The sequence below is a fragment of the Nycticebus coucang genome, chromosome 21, assembly GCF_027406575.1.
Source record: "Nycticebus coucang isolate mNycCou1 chromosome 21, mNycCou1.pri, whole genome shotgun sequence".
Lineage (NCBI taxonomy): Eukaryota > Metazoa > Chordata > Mammalia > Primates > Lorisidae > Nycticebus > Nycticebus coucang.
The window spans coordinates 28,551,995-28,574,336 of NC_069800.1; the positions used below are offsets into that span (position 1 = coordinate 28,551,995).

General features: G+C 39.0%; 1 protein-coding gene across 5 annotated transcripts in view; it reads right to left on the bottom strand.

The window, feature by feature from the left end:
- Positions 1-22,342, bottom strand: part of PLCB1 (phospholipase C beta 1) — a 922,504-nt gene that overhangs the window by 183,483 nt on the left and 716,679 nt on the right. For all 5 annotated transcript variants that reach the window (XM_053573858.1, XM_053573860.1, XM_053573861.1 and 2 more), the window contains 4 exons: positions 16,501-16,583; positions 7,348-7,432; positions 5,859-6,036; positions 1,320-1,387 (listed from right to left, as the gene is read on the bottom strand). In XM_053573858.1, coding sequence (XP_053429833.1) covers positions 1,320-1,387; positions 5,859-6,036; positions 7,348-7,432; positions 16,501-16,583 — 414 coding nt within the window. The remainder of the gene's footprint in view (positions 1-1,319; positions 1,388-5,858; positions 6,037-7,347; positions 7,433-16,500; positions 16,584-22,342) is intronic.

Here is a 22,342-nt window from a genome sequence, read left to right on the forward strand (position 1 = left end):
TGAGCTCCACAGACGATGTTAAAGTCAATAAATCAATAACAAACTGTATAATAAAGAAAATTATGTAGGTGACCACTGGGTGAACTAAACATTTTTAGTAGTAGTATTAATAATAATTCGAAAGTTGCCTGCAGAAGTGGGCTGGGGTGGCTAAACAAACTACTCTTGCTTTTCTTTGTAATTTTTCTTTCCTCCCTCCTTCCTGGTTCCCTGCAAGTCTGTTAGACAAGCAGTATAGTACGGTGTAAAGGTTAATGGCTCAGGATCCAGAGCCAGATTGCCTGATTAAAAATCCCAAGGCCATTAGTGAGAAGTGGTCAGACCTTGAGCAAGTTACTTAAGTGCTCTGAGTCTCTGTCTCCAAAACGAGGATAAAAACAGTCTATATAGTATGTAAGGTTTATTGGGATGGTAAGTCAGTTTATGTGAAAGAGCCCAGAACAGTAAAATCTCATGTTACTATAGCTATTATTAACTATTACCCATTACCTTTTTACTTTTTTTTTCTTAATGAAGAAAAACAATACCGCATCACTGGTGCTACAGAGGCCTCTGTAGTCTGATCTAATAGTTTCTCACATCTTTAGACAAGAGAATGCATGGAGACAAGGTTTCTTTTGAAATCTCTAGTAGCAATATTTTGGTTATATTTCAACTGGGAAATACTCATTTGCCAATGTTAGAATGATCAAGAATCACTACCTGAAAATTAAACTCAATTGAAATAATTTCAGACACATATAATTTGCCAGGAATTGTAAGCAGCTTTCCTCCAGAAATTCAGGGGCAAAATAATGAAGCAAAATTTTAGACATTAAAAACATAATAATTATAAGAGGAAGAACATCAAGTAAGAATAAGTTATTTGCTTTATTTTAAGCTAAACTATAAAGCAGCAAGTACTGAAACCGAATCTTCACCACATTTGAAAACAGACTCAGCATAAAATTTTTGATGAGGACTCTTGCTAAGACAAAATTCTAAAATTCCAATCATCCTGTCCCTCACTATTGTTTCTGGGTTCTGTCCTATTAGTATTTCTGAAGTGATCAAGTCAATCGGAACGCTTGAGATTTTATTAATATCTAGCTCTAGGGGTTCCAAAATTAGAATAATGCAATGAATGTTATAGTTCTGAATATTTCTCCAAATCTTTTATCTTCTCCAGACTATTGACAATCCATTTAATTGCCTCAAAATTTGAAGTTGGAAGTTGGAGGTCACACATTTACTCTTTTGGCCACTAGATGGCAGAAGATGACCATGGGATAGATCCAGGACTTTCTACCTAGCCTGGCAAAGATTATAATGGTACCCACCTCATCCATTGAAGACTTTTTACAGTCATCATCATCGTCGTCATCATCACTCTCTGTATCAGCTTCCCCTGCAAAATTAACAACAGATTATGGTGTCAATCTGTATAGGTTTAAAGCACTTGTAGTACACATGTTACAAGAACATGATTAAACCATTCCTTGGAAATTGGGCAGTTCGTTTTAAAATTGTTTTATCAGGGATTTATATTTTATTAGTTATAGAACAAAATTATCAAATATTTTCTAAGTCATTGCTTTATCTGAGCCTTGGAATAATTTTATCTGATCTTTTTTATTTTATTTTGAAAACAGGATCTTACCCAAGCTTAGTCTTGAACTCTTAGACTAAGCTATCTTCTTGCCTCCATCTCCTGAATAGCCGGAGCCCCCAATGTGCTAGGATCAGTTATAGAAAATTATACTGACATTTTGAAAATACTATGTTCTAAATTTTATTGGTTAATAAATACTATTAAAATTTCCAAATTCTATTCAGAATATTTGTCTTTACATTTTTTTCTCCATACGTTTTTTAAAACATGGTATCATACATGATTCTCTTTCTCTGGTACGTGTATCTTATTTTGATGTATACTTCCTCTCTTGGGGTCTCTAATGCCCTGGAACAGATAAACTAGCCATCTTTGGATTTTTCTTCCTTTCCTAAGCACTAACTCTTGAGTGCTGTGCTTGGCCAGCACATACATAGCTCAGTAACCTGTGTTAACCTTTCCCAAAGCCATGAGGATCTCACAGAAGTTGAAGGAGAAGGCAGAAACTTGGGTGGAACTGGTGGGGCTTTGGTAACAAAAGTGACTGTACAAATACGGTAAAGTTTTAACCATATCCTATGATTTGTCTGCAAGTTTATTCGATGGGTGTGTTATTGTCTGCACAATGCATATATCTTAGAAAACAGTGATATTCTGTTGAAAAGGATGAGATAAAATGGATGAACTTTTAAAAAATTATGAAAATCTAACTCCATCAGAAATAATTCAGCTTTGTCTTCAGCCAATAAGCAATCATTTCAAGGTTTAGTGAACATTTCTGTTAAGTTAAATATTCAAACTAGTATGAGGAATTACATTCTTCCATAGTTCTGGCCTTGAGTTCGACCCGGTACTATCAGTTATATAAAAAGATTTTCAAATTAAAAGTAAAGTAGTGCAAAATTGTTTATTTTTCACATTCGGCAATAGCACAATCATTCCAGTAGATGGCGGGATTGGCCCAACAATAAAGCAACTTGCATTGGCAAGCTCCCCACCCCCACCCCGGCCCTCTGAAAGTTAGCTGTTCTACCCAATCTATTAATATATAAATGACACAGCGACCAGAGTACTGTCCTCCAAGAAGCTTATAAATGTTTCCATTTGGCTAACAAAGTTCAATCAATTACTGAATGACAGCAGTGAGAAATATTTTAAGAGAGAAAAGATTTCTGGGACCAGTGAGGGTTATTATTTATGGCCTATTTATTAAACAAAGCCATAGACAAACACGTTAAGGTGACAACATTGTGTTAATAAGGTAAGTCAATTATACTTTGGATAGAAACATATTTTATTACTATTTTTCAGACTCATTATTTTGGGATGTTGCCACCTAAATATTTGTTATAATCAAATTTTGGCCCCAAGTTATTACTACATTTTTTTTTTTAAATCTGAAGGAAGATTCTTTTAATCAAGTAATTAAAAAAGGTGCTAAGCACAGCCTTCTGAAAAACACTTCATGGGATACAGTGACACACCAGTCATTTCAAATATCCAGTCAAGTCATTCTTTGGTTTATGTTGCTTTACAACAAAAGCAGAGAACTGATTTTTCTCTAAGTCTTTGGAGGGGGGAATCTTGTTGAACTACTAAAAAAAAAAAAAAAAAAATCTTACTTTCCCCTAGTTCTTTAGGGGAAAGGGCTGAATCCTCAAAAAGGCATCTAGCCAGCATAGTTAAGTAAATTAGCTTTGAAACAAGATCCATTTCACATTTTTCATGTTGTCTGAGTTCCCAGTACTGTGAACATCTACAAACCAAATGGTAAATCAGTAATGCTCTTTATTCAGGGGACTACCTACATATTAAAATGTCCAAAAATTTCCATCAAAATAAATAATGATTGCGTAATAGACTACAGGGCGAGCTTAGGAAATCTACTGAATAACTAACAGATTGCTACTCTTTCTCTGTATTAAGCAATCATGTTCACTGCCTGTAAAAACCGTCATTTGTGTTATGCATCCAGTTAATAAGAGGGAGAGAACTGGTAGTGAGAAAGGCAGATGGTAAAAAAAACAAAAAACAGAAACAACCCCATACCCCCAAGCACCCACAGGCAAAGCAAGACCAAATTTATGTGCTAGCTTCAAAAGGATAGGGCTGTGTTAGGAAATATGTGTTAATGGTAGGCCTGATAATGGTATTCACTTCAAAACTTCAAAAAGAAAGTTCACACCGAAAACATAAGTTATTTCGGAAAAAATTTTGAAAGAATTGCATAATAATGTTTAAAGTACACATTCGAGAGCTACAAAACAAAACCCTTCCAAAGAATTATATAACATCTGTGAATAAGGATTTTAGTCTAAACAGTAAAAGAATTGGCCACTGAGATAGAAAAACAGAAGAGAAAGTAAATTGGCATTTAAGACAACCCTTTTGTAAAAAAATGACCTAAAGTTTGTATTTAAAATTTTTAATTACTTAAAAATATTTAATTAATGCCTAATAGATATACAGAAAAGTATGAATATCATAAACGCACAGTGCAAGGAATTTTTGCCAAATGAATGTGTCTGCATTACCAGTATCCAGAGTAAGAAATAAAATGTTAATATAATCATTATTTTGGGATGTTGCCCAAAGAGAGAAAAGATTTCTTCTTGAACCCAAGAAGCCCTCGTGGGTTCACTTCTAGTTTCTTCTTCCCCAAGGATAACCATTATCTTGACTTATAACAGCATTGCTTAGTTTTGCCTATTTTTGTGTTTTATTTAGATGGACTCATACAGTAAATAGACTTCTTTGCATTTGACTTCTGCTTATTAACATTATGTTTATTAATAATGATTTATGCACATTTTATGTGTGGCCATAGATGATTCTCATTGTTGCATATTATTCCTTTGAGTGACTATACCATGGATTTATTAATCTGCTGGTGGGCATTTGTTTGGTTTCCAGTCTTTGCCTATTCTGAATAGAGCTACTTTAAGCAATTCTTGTACAGGTGTCTTGGGAGACCGAAGCATGCACTTCTATTGTACATATGCCTAGAAATGAAATTCCTGGACTCCAGGGGGTGCCTATGTTCAGCTTTTTTTAGATACTGCTAAAGAGTTTTCTAGAGTGATGATTCCTATGTTGGTTAAATTTTTAATTAAAAAAATTCCTACAGTCCAGCTTAACATGTCCTCCCATTATGAAAGTTTTGAGACACCCCCAAATCAAGAGACATAAAATCCCTGGGATGGAAACAAATATGTTGCCCTCCCAGCAACACAGGGAAGCAGAGCAAGTTGAAACCTGCACAGGTGAATCAGACTGTGATTTTTGGAAGTGAAATAATGGCCCATGACAGAGTCTGTCTCAAAACTTTTATAGTGACCCATGTATAATCATCCTCTCCAATCAGGAACTCTTTGAAATGTGGTTTTCAGATTGCCAAGACTCAGACTGAACTTGGAAAATGAATTAGATTGCATGACTAATAAAGCAAGAGTGCCCACATTGAATTCTCTTCTCACCCACCACAAAAATCTATTTCAACCTCAATTTAAAAAGAAAAAGAATGATGTTAAGCATTTCCTAGTAGCTTTGAGTGATTTTGCCATGTCACAATTTTTAAAAGCTCTGTAAAATGTAGACAAATCAAAACTCTTCAGCATACGTGTCATTAAGGAGAATACAGTCAGTGCCCAGTCATGTGGTTAATGTTCCCCCTTATAAAGCTTAAAATCATGTGGTCACTCCAAAGATTACTTGGTCTGTGTGGGAGCCAGGATAATGGCCAAGGGGTCTATGCCCGGTGGATATGTTACCTTGCATAACAAAAGGGACATGCGGATGAGATTAAGGACCTTGCCATGGGAGAGATAACCCTGGATTATCTGGGTGAGTCCTTAAATGCACAGGACATTTCCTAGCTGTGGTCAGAGGAAGCTGTGACTACAGAAGAAGGGTTAGTAAAATGTAACATTGCTGGCTTTGAAGCTGGAGGAAGGGTCCCTGAACTAATGCATGTGGGTGGCCTTAAAAAGCTAGAAAAAGGAAGGAAACGGCTTCTCCCTTGGAACCTTCAGAAAGGAAGGCAGCTTCCCGGACCTGCAGTGCAGCCCCTGGGACCCTGTGGGCCTGCTGACCTACAGAACCAGAGGATAATATATTTGTGAAGTTTGAAGCCACCAAGTTTGTAGCAGTAATAGAAAACCAACAATATAGTAGGAAACTGTGCTGAAATAGAAATGTAAGAAGTCTGTCTAAGCTAATCTCTTATGCCCACACACAACCAGAGTAGGAGAGCCCACCAGCCCCTCACCAGCTCCTGGAGACGAAGGCTCGAACACGCTGGAAGAATCACTGTACGTGTTGGAAGCTTGTTCCGAGAGCTTCTTTTTGCCACTTCCTTCTGAAGACTTATGTGATTTCTTCTTATTTTTCACCAAAATTTTATACATTAAATCCATAGGGCTTGGAAGAGGAACTCCAGATTCCAGCTAACAGAAAAGGAAAACACACTCTTTAAAATTACTACCCCTTCCTTCCTTTCAGACTCCCTGCCCAGACCCCCAGAACAGCTTTAAATTCCAAGAGTGTCTAGATCACTCTTTACCATGTCCAACCAGGGCCCTCACTAAAGTGCTCTAAGTGGGTCTTTTCTTTTTAACTTTAAAGATATATTTGTATTACCATACTCTTATTTTTCCACAAACAAAATCTACGTGAATGAGACCAGGGCACTGGTAGATTTGATGTCCTAAACCCCAACTTCTGTGAGTTTTCCAACAGACCATGTAAATCCCACCGCTTTGATTTAGGACAGATAAGCAGGCTTTCGCCTAAGTTTTCAGAGGTGGGCGGCCAGGCACCTGCCAGGAGGAGCTGGTGAGGATGGGCAGAAGTTTCCAGATGAGCCTGTGGAATCCACTTTTCAGATATAGCTTAAAAACAGCAAATCCCCATCCTGGTTTGAGGTAGCTGAGCTGTGGCATCGGAAGAGGTGAACCAGGTAACTTGAGATTTCCTTCCAGCCCTAAGATTGAAGCTACCATATTTGCAAGCCTTATTTCTACTGTTTCAAGCTTGCGCATCGAATGGAAAAATCAATTTCCCATGAGAGGGCTATTAGATATTGTATCAGCGAGCCTGTGTGCCAGCCACACATGGGTTATTTTTAGCAAGCCTATTGAACTCAGTTCGCCCTCTAGTCTCTGCCTGCAGTGAGTCTGGGTATGAACTCACTGAAGGGTCTGAGGAGACCGGGCCAAAGGGTTCCAGAAGGAAGAGCCTGCTTTGGGACATTGCTGCTGCTTTTCTTTCCAAAGCAGGGCTGTTACCACGGCAAAAGGCAGCCTGAGTCGTGCCCTAACAGAAGGTGCATGTGAGGAAGTGGGCAGCAGCCAGCCAAGTCAGGCCAAGAGACATGGGCCACTAGTCACGTCCTGTTGTGCTGACCCACTGGTCCCAAAGGGTGTGATGAGCTCGCCCGGGAGGGTCAGACAGCCCGGTCCCCTCAGGCTGTCCCTGCCGGCTGACTGTTGCCTGGGGAGTCTGCGCTCCAGACTGAATCTTCTGAGGCAGTGAGGGCGGGGAGAGACGGGAAGGGAAGGGACTAGAGCGGAGGCGCGTCTCGTCCCCGCCCTCCGCCGTCCCCAGCGCTGCCGCCCTCCTGGCCGGAGGGTTTATCGTCACGCGAATTGATCTTCCTGAGAAGCACAAGTACCAGAAGGAAGCGGGTAAGTCTCCCTCCAACCCCATTCATAACTAACACCTGCGTTCCTTCGCGGCCAAACGGCAGGAATGCTTACTGGGTATTTTTCCAGGGGCTCCATGAGAAGCGCGTCCCCGAAGATCAGCCTGCAGTACTCGGCCATCTTGGCCTGCTGCTTCGGGCTGAGGGAGAGAGGAGAGGAGTCAGGGAGGCTCGTTCAGATGCTGAGCGGAATTGCAAAACGATGCAATCCCCCAGCCCCGCCGTGCAGGGTCAGTGTTTATCATTCTAAATCTTTATCCTGACTTAGGTGAGTTGAAACAGCATGCAGAGGTGGGCAGCGAGGGCCCTGGCCACGCGAGGCGTCCCCGAGGCTGCCCTGCAGGGACACAGGTGGAGAAGACGTGCCACTCACCTGTCACGGGATCCCTGGATGCTCAGTCCCTCTAATTCCCTGTTTCTAACTCAGCGGACACTCAGAAGGGGGGGCCCTTTCCTGACCCCAGGGGTATTCTTGGGTGAAATTTGTCAGGGCAACAGAGTTGCGAAGGAATATTTAGGAGGCGATGGGGGAGGAGAGAAGAGGGGAGAGCAGAGAGGGAGACTCTGAAAATGTAGAAAAGGGCAGACAGGAAGACAGCGTGGAGGAGAGACAGGGTGGCAGGCACCTTGGGGAAAGGTGTAACTCCATGTACCTAACAGGGAAGCAGAGGTGGGTTCAGCCTGCGTGTGGTGTCAGTACCAAGCTGGTCTATTAGGAAAAGGCTGGGGCCGCAGGGTTTGCTGAGCTGAGCTCCAAGCTCTGAACCACGCTGGATCATAAAATGAAGAGGATAATAACTATTCTTGGAAAGGGACGGAGGATGCTGAGAAAATGAAATGAAATAATGGATGCAAACATCTCTGAGACTTTAAAAGAGCAGGGCAAATGTAAGATGATTCTACTGTTACACGGCGGAAGCCGCCAGCTTGACTAGACAAATCGTGTGCCCAGGAACTTGTAAACACGGTTCACACAGAGGAATATCCATATTCTTTCAATGCTTCTGTGTTCCTTGACCTTTTAAAAAGCAATACTTTTTTTCCTTTCTCATTTTGTGGAAATTTAAATATCATTATAAAGATATCCAATTCCATTGGGTTTTATGAACTCTGATTTTGATCTACAGGCTGTCGAACTTGATTTCCAACAGTTCTCTTTACATGCTGCAAGAATAATACATTTTAGCAGAACTGGGACTGTGCTAAGAAGAAGTAATGGTGGTGAAAAGTCTTCTTCATAATAATTCAAATTGATTAAAAAATGTGGTTTCTTTTTTATTATTAAATCATAGCTGTGTACATTATGCGATCATGGGGCACCACACACTGGTTTTATAGACCGTTTGACGCATTTTCATCACACTGGTTAACATAGCCTTCCTGGCATTTTCTTAGTTATTGTGTTAAGACATTTACATTCTATATTTACTAAGTTTCACATATACCCTTGTGAGATGCACTGCATGTGTAATCCCACCAATCACTCTCCCTCTGCCCACCTCTCTCCTCCCTCCCCTCCCTTCCCCCTTCCCCCTATTCCTAGGTTATAAGTGGGTTATAGCTTTCATGTGAAAGTCATAAATTAGTTTCATAGTAGGGCTGAGTACATTGGATACTTTTTCTCTCATTCTTGAGATACTTTACTAAGAAGAATATGTTCCAGCTCCATCCATGTAAACACGAAAGAGGTAAAGTCTCCATCTTTCTTTAAGGCTGCATAATATTCCATGGTGTACACATACCACAATTTATTAATCCATTTGTGGATCGATGGGCACTTGGGCTTTTTCCATGACTTAGCAATTATGAATTGGGCTGCAATAAACATTCTGATACAAATATCTTTGTTATGATGTGATTTTTGGTCTTTTGGATATATGCCTAGTAGAGGAATTATAGGATTGAATGGCAGGTCTATTTTTAGATCTAAGTGTTCTCCAAACATCTTTCCAAAAGGAATGTATTAATTTGCATTCCCACCAGCAGTGTAGAAGTGTTCCCTTTTCTCCACATCCACGCCAACATCTCTGGTCTTGGGATTTTGTGATATAGGCTAGTCTCATTGGAGTTAGATGATATCTCAAAGTAGTTTTGATTTGCATTTCTCCGATGATTAAAGATGATGAGCATTTTTTCATATGTCTGTAGGCCATGCACCTGTCTTATTCAGAGAAGTTTCTCTTCAAATCCCTTGCCCAGCCTGCGATGGGATTGCTTGTTCTTTTCCTGCTTATACGTTTGAGTTCTCTGTGGATTCTGGTTCTGAAACCTTTGTTGGAGACATAACCTGCGAATATCTTCTCCCATTCTGAGGGCTGTTTGCTTGCTTTACTTACTGTGTTCTTGGCTGTGCAGAAGCTTTTTAGTTTGATCAGGTCCCAGTAGTGTATTTTTGAAGCTGCTTCAATTGCCCCGGGGGTCCTCCTCATAAAATACTCGCCCAGACCGATTTCTTCAAGGGTTTTCCCTGCACTCTCCTCTAGTATTTTTATAGTGTCATTTCTTAAGTTTAAATCTTTAATCCAGTGAGAGTCTATCTTAGTTAATGGTGAAAGGTGTGGGTCCAATTTCAGTCTTCTACAGGTTGCCAGCCAGTTCACCCAACACCATTTGTTAAATAGGGAATCTTTTCCCCACTGAATGTTTTTAATTGGCTTGTCAAAGATAAAATAACGGTAAGTAGCTGGAATCATCTCTTGGTTCTCTATTCTGTTCCAGAAATCTACTTCTCTGTTTTTGTGCCAGTACCATGCTGTTTTGATCACTATCAATTTATAGCATAGTCTGAGGCCTGGTAGCGTGATTCCTCCTGCTTTGTTTTGATTTCTGAGTAATGTCTTGGCTATTCGAGGTTTTTTCTGATTCCATATAAAATGAAGTACTATTTTTTCAAGATCTTTAAGGTATGACAGTGGAGCTTTAATAGGGATTGCATTAAAATTGTATATTGCTTTGGGTAGTATGGACATTTTAACAATGTTGATTCTTCCCAGCCATGAGCATGGTATGTTTTTCCATTTGTTAACATTTTCAGCTATTTCTTTTCTTAGAGTTTCATAGTTCTCTTTATAGAGATCTTTCACGTCCTTTGTTAGATAAACTCCCAAATATTTCATCTTCTTTGGCACCACTGTGACTGGAATAGAGTCCTTAACTGTTTTTTTTTTCAGCTTGATTATTGTTGGTATATATAAAGGCTACCCATAAAAATGTGGTTTCTTATTTTCATTCTCTCTTCCATGAATATTAAGCCTGGATCATTGACTGATTTTTTTTTCCTGGGAGTGAGAGTATTGAGAGTTCAAAATATATTGTGGTGGTTCATAGGTAAAAACACGCTTAATATCCCTTTGAAAAAAAAATAAAGTATGCACTTGGGGGGGGTCAAGTGAGTTCTTTGGGGTACAAATAAGAACCTGTAAGGTCATCGCTTTCCTGGAACTGAAAGGAGAGGAAAGGCAAGATTCAAAGCACTTGGAAAGCCCTCCCTAGCAACCTTGCACCTTCTCACCCTGCCTTTCTTGCCCTGTATGAGAGTTTACTACATTGCTTGTCTAGCCAACAGAATAGACCTTCCTCCACAGTATTGGGGAGAATGGAACAATTGCTCATTAGAGGATTGACCCTGAAAAGCACTGGCAGTGATCGTTTAGACTGTGTTGGGAGTAGGAAGACAACTGGTACCTCTGCCATCTCCAAATCCAGGTACTCTTTCTCCAGTGATAACTTGCGAGGGGAGGGAGGTTCAACCAAGTCAACCTGTTCTCTGGCCATAGCTGAGAACAAGTCCATTTGTGATGGGTCTACCTGTTCCAGGTTGCACTCAAGAGACTGTTCAAACCCTCCATTTTGCTTTCACAGAATGACTCTGTTAAATATCAGAGCTTTACTACTTAGAGCGTGGTCCCTGGACCAGCAGCATCAATATCACTTGCACTTTATTGGAAATGCAGATTCTGAATCAGATAATCTGGTGCAGTGGAGTCCAGGAAACTTCTGATGATGCTGATGTGTGTTCAAGTTTAGAAACTTTTGGGATACATGAAAATAAGTCAGCAGGTGTTGAAGTAGGTGACTTTTGTGATGAAGTAGTTTTCTTGAGTGTTGGAACTTGGAAGCCCCAAATTCTTTTTATTAGAGACCTGGACTGAAAGGGGAAGAGATTTACCCTAATATCCTGCTTTCAGGATTTTCCAGGGAAAACACATTCTCACCAGTGGGAATATTTTGGGGAGAGATGTTCCACATATCTGTAGCAGATGTCCTCTCCCAAGTGGTTCCCAAGTCAGGCCCTGAGGATTTTGCTGGAGCCACAATTTTCACTCAATTACAAGAAAGAGTTGCCTGAGCTGTTAAGGCTGCAGATGACAGGGCCAAATCCCCAGTCCTTTGATTCATGTAGTGAGGATTAAAGCCCAGAAACATACATTTTAAACAAGGCTGCAGGTATTTCTGATGCCAATGGTCAATGAACCACAGTGCTTAGAGCTCCGCTCTACCACTTCATTCAAATCAGTCTCCCGGGGGTATTATAAAAATGGAGGCAAACAACGTAACCTAATCATAGGTGCCCTTATATCAATCTGAAATTAAAAAGAAACAAGGGCGATTCTCACACCTACTCCAGGGAGGGGCCCCAGACTCTGCTGCTTCTCTTACAAGCTCCCCTGCGATGCAGGTGCTTTGGTCTGAGGATCACACTTTGAAGAGGAAGATTCTATGTCTAATTTGTACTTTTATTTTTTAAATTATTTATTATTTTTTCTAACTTGGACTTTTATTTTTTATCTTACAGCTATTTTATTCATTTTTATTTTTTTAAATTAAGTCATAAACATAGCTCGTGAATACTTTTAATACATCTGTGGGGTACAATGTGTTAATTTTTTTATACAATCTGACGTGCTTACATCAAACCAATCAACATAGCTTTTGCCTCATTTACTTAATTATTGTGCTAAAACATTTATGTTCTAAACATGACAGAATTGATTTGTACCCTTGCAATATGCTCCATAGGTGTGGTCCCACTTTTTACCCTCCCTCTATCAAACTTCACCCCTCCCCTCCCTTCCCTCTCCATTTCTCTCCTTCATTCTGGGCTATAGTTGTGTTCTATCTTTCATAACAAAGTGTGTGTAAATATAAGTTGGTTTCATAAAAGTACTGAGTACATTGGATACTGTCCCCTCCATTCTTGAGATACTTTACTCAGAAGAATATGTTCTAGGTCCCCCCATGTAAACATAAAAGAGGTTAAGTCTTTATCTTTTTTAAAGGCATTCCATGCTATACATATTACCACAGTTTATTAATCCATTCATGGGTCAATGGGCACTTGGGCTTCTTCCATGACTTGGCTATTACAAATTGAGCTTCAATGAATAATCTGGTGCAAATACCTTTTTTGCAAAGTGATTTTTGGTCTTTTGAATATACTCCTAATAGAGGAATTGCAGAATCCAAAGGCAGGTCAATTTTTAGCATTCTCCAAAATTCTTTCCAAAAGGAACGTACTAGCTTTCATTCCCACCAGCAGTGCAGAAGTGTTCCCTTTTCTCCACATCCACGCCAACATCTGTAGTTTTGGGATTTTGTGATGTGGTCTACTCTTACTGGAGTTAGATGGTATCTCAGAGTGGTTTTGATTTGCATTTCTCTGAAGATTAAAGATGATGAGCATTTTTTTAACTTGGACTTTTAAAGATCTGCCTAAAAACCAGCCGAGATGGAGAGAACAGGAGGTAGGTGTCCAAGAAAAAGGTAAAACGAACTGTTTACATAATTAAGCTATTCATGTTCTCAGTAAATACACAATGCCCACCTACGGAATTAAATCAGAGTAGATAGCAAATTGAATAGAAAAAAATCAGAGGAAAACAAAGTGACTTTAATTGCAGGTCAAAACTGCAGAAATAAAAGGCATTAACATTGCAATTAGCACCAGAAAAAAAAATTCCTAGAGTGTTTAGAGCATCAATACCAGCTACCATGGAGATGAAGTGAGAGGAAAAAATTCACAAATACATTTTGAGCGTCAGGCCATAGCAGACATTTCTGAAAATGTGACCCACTCCGGAAGTGTAGGCATCTGGCGAAGTGGTCAGCTCTCTGACCACGGAACTTGTCCATTTCCCAGGGTAAATCCTCCAGGTTGGACTAAATCAACCTCCTTCCCTACAGAGAAGGAATCCACAACCCACGGAAATTAGGAACCTTGTCCACAATCTCACAGTTGTCTGTGGCCAAACAGGGCTAGAGGCCACTTCACTTGAATCTAGTATAGAATTCTTTTTTTGGAAAATGCCAGTTCACGAGTTAAGTGGAACATTAGTGTCAACTAGGGCTTTTTTTTTTTTTTTTTTTTTTTTAAGGATTTTCAAGTCTTCTAGAAATTCTAATTCATAGGTGGGGGTGTAGCTCATCAATCTGGATTTTTCAAAGTGCTCTGTGGGAATCTGAAGTAGCAAGAGGACAAGCAGAAAACAGGAGATGGCAGATTCCTCTTGTTCAGGACAGGTGGTTTCAAATATCAGGAGAGAAAACCAGAAAAATTCAATGGCTTTCTTTTTTCTAGTGTGAGTTTCTTGTGGATAAATAGCTCAAGTTAGCTGGGACCAGAGTTCAGGATCTGACATTTTGTATACGCAACACCCAGGTCAATAAAATGGTTCACCTGAGACAGGTTTCAGGTATTTTGGTGATGTGTTCCTGAGTCACTATCTTGAGAAAGATTCTGGGGTGACAACTAGGTTTAATGAGAAGGAGTTTTCCGACTGTATGGCATGGGTTCAGAAACCAGGGAACGTGGCCCACAAACCAAGTATAGGGTTTGCCCAGCAAAGGGAAAGTTGATCAGTTTTCTTTGGGTGTATGTAGTAGCCCTCCCAGGAAATGACCCTGGCTAAGCAATTCTGATATCCGGCGGTAAAGGACAGGGAAGCAGGAAGCAAACCACCTCCTCACACTTCCTCGGCAACAGAATTCAGTCTCCTAGCATTTCACTGCCATTACTTTATCTCAGTGGTCTGGAATATAATCATGGTGTCTTAGGAAGGCTGTTTTCCTGTTTTCTTTTGTCACATATGAATGATTAATGAACTTTTAATAGCTAAATTTGTCATTTTTAAACCAGAAACTGCAGTATTAGGGCACTAGCTTTGTTGCTTTTGTGTACATTGTAGGAATTAGTTTTCATACCCAGTTTTGGATTCTCTGTATTACTGTTATAGAAAACTGCAAAAAAACATATTTTGGTTGAAGGCTACAAGCCACATAAATGTGAACATTTGCAGGCAACGGCTTTGTAGATGCTCTGGTTGTCCTGAAGGAAGGCTCCTGATGCTTCTGTTTCGATGTAGGGGATGGTGTTGGTTAAAAGAGTGAATTCTTAAGCCACGCTATCAGGATTTAAATCCTATCCCTGTCACGTTTTAGCTGCATGTACGTGGCAAATTACCCTCTTTGGTATTCAGTTTCATTATCTATAGAATAGGGATAATATTTAATACTTATACTTAGAAGCACATAGGCTGATATGAGCTGAGGCATGTGAAATATCTGGAAAGTTACTTGGCACAAAATATATTTGTGATGGTGGTGACTGCTGCTACCTCTCTGGCTAACCTCAAGGAAGAGTTCAATAGGGCAGGTGTGACAATCCAGAATAAAACCATAACCTTTCATTTTGTTTAATTTAAATAGAAACATTTCCTTAAGAAAGTGAAGTATGTGCCTTTTCTTTCAAAAAGAAAATAACCCATCAACAAGTCAGCAAAAAATATTACTAGAGCTCAATTATGAACAAATGGACATAGATGAGAAAGTGCTCCAACAAAGTCACTTGCAAATCAGAGCTGTCACAGCAAAGGAGATATAAATACAGCCACTGAAGAGACGCCCCTTTTAGTAAGAGCAGAAAGAGCCCTGGAACTGAATAAATTCCTTTTTCTTCATTTGACCCTCAGGAGCGTTATGCCAAATGATTACATCATTCATGGGATGACGGTTTCATAATGAAACAGAACCAAAAGCCAGAAAAATGTCATATGGATTCCCTGAGGGCAAACTAGAAAGACAGATAATTATAAAATTGATTACTTTGAAATAAGCTCTCCATGTGTATATTAACACATTATCACAGTTAACGACTTAGAAATTGTTCGAGCTGAAATTTGATCATGACCATACTGCTTCTTTAAGATTTAATAAATTATTTAAGAATTAGTGAATCGGAGCATGTGCTGCAAATTAGTTGGGCAAAGAAGATCAGTGACCTGGGAAAGACTCTTGATATGAAAAAGGGTAAAAGAGCCCAATTAGGACAGGGGGCTGTTTTCTGTCTTCTAGTTGAGAAATCTGGCTTAGGTTCTTGAGATGAAAGAGAGGGCTTCACATCGGTCTTTTGAGCAACCATGGACACCACTGTGTATTCTTCAGACATTGCTAATTCCATGGACTAGGATGTTAGTTCCATGAACTTTGATTTAATATAGAAAAGGATCTTTCACAGTAACTCTGTGACAAATTAATATAACAAGTATTAGATTTAAATATGTCTCTCCTTGGTAATTTGTGATAAAATGAATAGAAAAATAGTTAAGTCAAAATTACCTTTTCCTTATGTAGCTCAGCAGTAAACACAGGCTATTGTGAGATAGGAAAATGTTTAAAGATATTAACAAATGGGGGAAACCCATGGGAAGGGGAAAGATGGAGCTTTCTGTGGACTGACTTCTGTACAGGGGCCAAGTGGCAGAATAGAATTTACAGCTCCGCTTCCACCAGCCACAATGAACAGAAGGGAACTGTCAATTTTGAGGTAACAAAACTGACTGTAAAATAGCATGAAATAGAAGGAGGTTGTGAAGGGGGTTTATAAAAGTGGCCTAATGCATCTCAAATCTGTAATAAAGACATGTCCCATGGAAGAAAATGTGTTCCACTGCAGCGTAGAAGGAAGAGTCCTTAATTTAAAAACCATAGTATGGCAGGAAAATAGATTCCACACCAGTCCAGTGGGTTATTTTAATATTTATGAGATTTAAATGAATCAGCTTTATCAAATACAAATGAAAACATGTCACTTAATATACAACATGATGAAGAACACCATTAATAATACCATATAATCTTAAATCTGATAGACAATGATTAGATAATTCTTTCTTTGGGAAAAAGATGCCTTGGTAATATGTTGAATACTTACGAATCCACATGGTTCTCAAATGAAAGGAGAATTGGAAAAGGTGAAGTCTTAAATGCACACTCTGCAATCGCTTCGATCACTTCCTAAAAAAGAGAACGCATTTATTTTCAATATGCTAGAATTTTTAATGTGTATAGTTTTGGGGGGTGTTAAACCCATTACTATAGTTTTCTTTTTCATTCACAGATTTGTATGAAATGGCCTGAAATAGCTAGATGGCTTTGTGATAGCCACTGGACTGTGACATTTCTGACTCTTGATTCTAAAAGGTCAAACCAAAGAAGTTTACAGGGGAGATGGAACTGTGGAGAATGATTCTTCTGTTTGTTAATTATACCTACTTTTTCTTTTTTTTTTTTTTATACCTACTTTTTCTTAATAATGAAAGAAATCGAACCACATGACTAACATTTTGGACAATGAAAGAAGGCAAAAATTTTCACTCATAAATTCACTTTCTGAACCAAATCACTGTTAGCCTTTGGTTGTGTTTATTTCTATTCTGTTTTTCATGTATTTATGTAACTTAGTTTTAATTATAGTATATATACAACCTGTATTTTTAAAGGATATTGTTACTGAGATATAACTTTAGTGAGACAGTATTGGCTAATTTTAAGAATGTAGTTCTATGGTTTTTAATAGGTTCACAGAGTTCTGCAACTTTATCCCAATCTAAGTTGAGAAATTTTGTCACCCTGCAAAGTAACGACTAGCAGTCATTCACCATTCCTGCACCCCATCTCCACACACCTAGCCTCAGGCAACCACTATATGTTTCTATAGATAGATGTCACTTTATGTTTCTGTGAATTTGCCAGTTCTAATCATTTCTTATAAAAGGAATCTTACAACAAGATTTTGTGCCTGTCACCTTTCACTTAGCACACTTTCAGAGTTCTTCCACTTTGTAAACATGTATGTGAATCAGTACTTCGTCACTCTGCATTTTTAAAAAGTGTCTATGTCATAAGCTTCAAAGCTCTATTAAATCCTAGAAAGTAGAGTTACCATAGTTGATTTAATCATTCCTCAGATGTTGGACAGATATATTTTAAGAACTGTCATTCAAATAATTCTACAAAGAGTATCTTCATTTTTTCCTAATATTTTGAATGATTTTCTAAAAATGGATACTCGGAAGGAAAATTACTGAATGGAACAATCTTAATACTTTTATAGTCTCATGTATGTCAAAATTACTTCTCATTGTAGATTTCATAGAGTAATGTATGAAGGACCAGATTTCAATGCATACTCACCAGCTTTGGGCATTATTTTTTTCTAGATGGTCTTATTTAACTAATTTACACTTAATTGTATATTAAAGTACAATCTCATTTATTGTCTCATTGTATCCCTATCAATAGTGTTGAGGTTTCATATTCTCATACTTCTGTTTTTTAGTTACATTTATTCTTTTCGTATTCTCCTTTCAAGTAGGGATTTCTACTCTCTTTTTCTCTATGAGTAAGCCTTTTTCACTATCTTCTCTACCTTCCCCATCTTCCTTATTTAATATAGCTTTCTTTATATCCATTCCCTAAAAGCTATTTCCTTGTCTCCAGATTATAAATAAGACTTTCTAAGTTGGTACCACATTTGCATCTATCCTCTAAGAAGGATTTGCCTGCATAGAGCATGAAGAATCACTCTTACTGTTTCTCAGGAGTGAATTCACAGATTGCCTTGCATACATAATCAGTTTAACTTTTATGATAGTTGAGTCCATTAAAAAAAAGTAAGCACTACAAAAAGCAAGCAGCATCAAGATTTTAAATGCTTTATTTGATTTATATAAGCATAGGTTTTAGATCCAGACTTAACATTCGAATCCTACATCTTAGATTTACAAGCCGTGTGGCTCCAGAAAAAAAAAAATCTCTCAAGTGCCTCTGTGTGTTGGCTTGCTGATTTGTAATGTGGGGATTATAAAGCTCATGTCACAGAGCTGTTGTGAAGGTGCAGCGAAAGAAGGTAAAGGGCTCAGCTCACGGTGAGCATACATTCCTAGATCATCCAAGATTACTCACCTTGCCTGGACTTCTCTCCTCACACACCCTAAATCCTCTCTTTTAGAATCTTACTAATAAAAATAAGAGCTACCATGAAGAGATCATTTACTATTTTCTAGACAGTTATCTTATATCATGCTACAAATAATCTGTGTGGAAAATATTAGCCATCATTTTACAGAGCATAAAACTGAGGCTAAAATATATAAACTTACTTACCCTAAGTCATAGAGAAGGGAATCCAAGATTAAGCACTATGAAGGTTTATCTGACTCCAGAGCTATGCCCTCAAGTATTGCCCTAACTCCTGCAGCCAATAACCTTAGCCAGCTACGAGTAAAGCTCTCAAAACAACTGAGAACAGATGTCATCAAGGAAGTGGAACATGAGTGGGAAGAAAGGGGCTATATTTTGCTGGTTTCATAAATTTGGCCCTAATGTATTAGGTAAAGGTCAAATACGTTAAGGCCATTCTGTATCCTCTTTGCCTCTCATATCTTTAATTCATCAGCTATTTTGTCCAAAATACATCTAGAACACAACCACATGTCAGCACCTCTAGTGCTGTTGTCCTGCCCCCAAAACCACTGCAATAACTTCCATTGTTCCCACATATGCACTACCCCTTGCTGGGGGAGGGCTGTATCTACACAGTCTGTTACTTCTGTCTTTGCTATGTTTTTTATTTAGGTCAATGGCATGTGTGTGAAAATGACATGTGCCACCACTTCACAGTCTTTGAGACACATTACCATGGGTTTGTCATTTTTCTTTTCCCTCTTTCTGGAGCCCAGTGATATCCCAGATAAGGGGCTGTTCTTTCAGCTTGAATTCCAAACATAGCAATTGGAGGAACAGCCAACATCTAACCTGAATGAGAAAGACGTCCTTGTGGTGGTAACAGAATATAATCCTGGGGTTTCTTGTTATTGCAGTGAAACCTGGCAGAGGCTGACTTACAGGGCCTTTAACTGCTTTCCTGGCTTCTATTGTTTGCTCCCTATATTTCACTCCTTGGCCAGAGTGATTGCTCCTAAACATGAGGAGATAATAGTTTCAGTCCTTTGTTATACACTTTCCAATGACCTCCCATTTCATACAGAGTAAAATCCAAATTCATTATCGTAATCCATGTAGCCTAATTCAATCTGGCACCTGTTATTTCTCTAAATTCACCTCCTTTTCTTCTCACCCTCAAGCACCTGGATACAGTCCATCAACTGAATTGATTTTCCATGAATATATCAAGCATGCTTTTATCTTACCATCTTTGAACTTTGTTCTTTTGGTCAGAAATACTCTTATCTGAAAGCATGACTGATTTCCTTCATTTGGGAAAGCAGCTTCCATGCTAAAATGTCACATTACCAGATGCCTTCCACCACCATCCAGTAGAAAGCAGGATAAATCTAGCCTTCTTTTTTCCTTGTCCAACCATTTATGTTTTTTAAAAGAGTATGTATCCATATGTCATATATGTGTGTTTATTTTGGTCTGTCTTTCTCCACTGTAGTTTAAGCTCCTTGAAGGTAAGGACTTGTTTTCTCCACTGTCTTTCTAAGGCACATTCTAGATGCTCACTAAATATTTTCAAGTGAATGAATGAACTCCTAAAATGCTATAGCGAAGAGCAAAACATATTATCTAGTTGTGTTTTCATTTCTTCTTCTACTGACTGGTTCAGAGGTCAGCATACTTTTTGTATAGTTGGCCAGATACTATCTTAGGTTTTGCTGACCATATGGTTTCCATAGCAAGTATTTGCCTATGCTTCTGTAGCCTGTGAGGGTTAATTGTATGTGTCAACTTGACTAGGCCACGGAGAGTCCAGATACCTGGCTAAACATTATTATTAGTGTCTATGTGAGTGTACTTCTAGATGAGATTAACATTTCAATCAGTAGATTGAGTTAAACAGATTGCCCTTCTCCTTGGGGGTGGGTCTCACCCAATCCAGCCTGAATAGAACAAAAATGAAGAATTAAGGAGAATTTACCATTTCTACCTATCCTTGAGCTGGGACACTGGTCTTCTCCTGCCTTTGCACTTAGACTTGGACTGGAGCTTACTTTGTTCTCAGGCCTCAGATAGGGAATGGTGTTACAACATTATTCTCTTGGATCTCCAGTTTGATTCCTACAGATCTTGGGATTTCCAATTGGCCCATGTGGGCCAATTCATTGTAATACATTTCTCTCTGTCTCTGGAGAGTCCAGACTAATACATAGCCCCAAAGCAGCCACATATAATATGTAAATAAGTAGTTGTGGTGGTGCCAACAAAACTTAATTCACAAAAACAGATGGCAGGATAAATGTGGCCTCTCAAGGACAGTTTGCTGATCCTTAGACTAATCTGATCATTGGCATAAGCAAACTTTAAAACTTGATTGTAACTAAAGATGAATGTAATTTTGCATTACCAAAGTGTGAATGTTGATTCCACACTCAGTAGTCAGGTTAACTTTAACATTGTTATAGTTGAAATTTTCCATCAAGGATAAATCTTACATTAAAAATATGTCTTTCAGCTGGGTGCAGTGGCTCACGCCTATAATCCTAGCACTCTGAGAGGCCAAGGCAGGTGGATTGCTTGAGCTTAGGAGTTCGAGACTAGCCTAAGCAAGAGTGAGACCCCATCTCTGCAAAAAATAGTAAAACTAGCCAGGTGTTATGGCAAGTGTCTGTAGTCCCAGCTACTTGGGAGACTGAGGCAAGAGGATTCTTTGAGAATAAACAGTTTGAGATTGCTGTGAGCTATAATGCCATGGCACTCTACCTGGGTTGACAGGGTGAGGCTCTATCTCAAAAGAAAAAAAAAAAAAAGTCTTTCAAATTTCTCTGTAAATAAAAGTGTAATTGGTCTTTGCTAATTTTTATTTATTTATTTTTATTTTTTTGTACTACGCTGTCTTGTCTGTTTGAAAATTTCTCCAGCTGTCTTTAATAATGAAGGCTGATTACAGACTTGCCTTAGTGGCATTTGGGCCAAGGAGAGTAGGCCTTTCTCTTAGGAAGTGTGTGTTTGGACTGGCATTCTTTCTTTCTTCCTCTGGGGTGCCAGGCCACTGTCTGCTCCTTTTCTCCCCCACCTCCAGTCTTCCCCTCTCTACTCCCTGCTCCCTGCTCTCTTCTCTCTCATGTACTCATCCCCCTCCTACTCTCTTCCCTTTCTTTAATATAAAATAAACTTATACTTTTATATTCTAAAAAATTCAAAAGATAGTGGGTGTTTGGCTGTAGGCCAAGGGTCTGTCTTTCTTTATCTTTGGCCAATGAAACATGACTCCTTCTCTGGGCCCGTTCCCAGACTTGGAAGGAGTTTAGACCCTCCAGCATCCTAGCTCCCTGAGTCTGTTTCTCTCCTCCCACAGCAAGGACGCTGGTGTGGTCTGAACTACAGCCAGGCCACTAGGGCTCCCAGTCTTTCCCATCTTCCTTTTCCAACATCTCCCCTTCTCCTGCCTCTAGCATTGCACATTTCTGATCTTATGCACTTGACTCAGGACTCATATTTGAGAAGGACCCTCCAAGCTCACCTGTCACTCCCTTCCCAATTTCCATTGGGCACTTGACAAAGATATGGATTTTCTTTAACTTACTTCTCAGTCTGACCTTCCAGCACCTTCCTGGAGATAAAGTGGATGACATGGGATGGGTATGGAAATCACTTCTACCATAGCAGCCTTACAAATGTCTTTTTTTTATTATTATTAAATCATAGCTGTGTACATTAATGTGATCATGGGGCACCATACACTAGTTTCATTCAACTCCCCCCTCCACAAATCTGGCTTAATAAGCTCTTTTTTCATATGTAATACCATA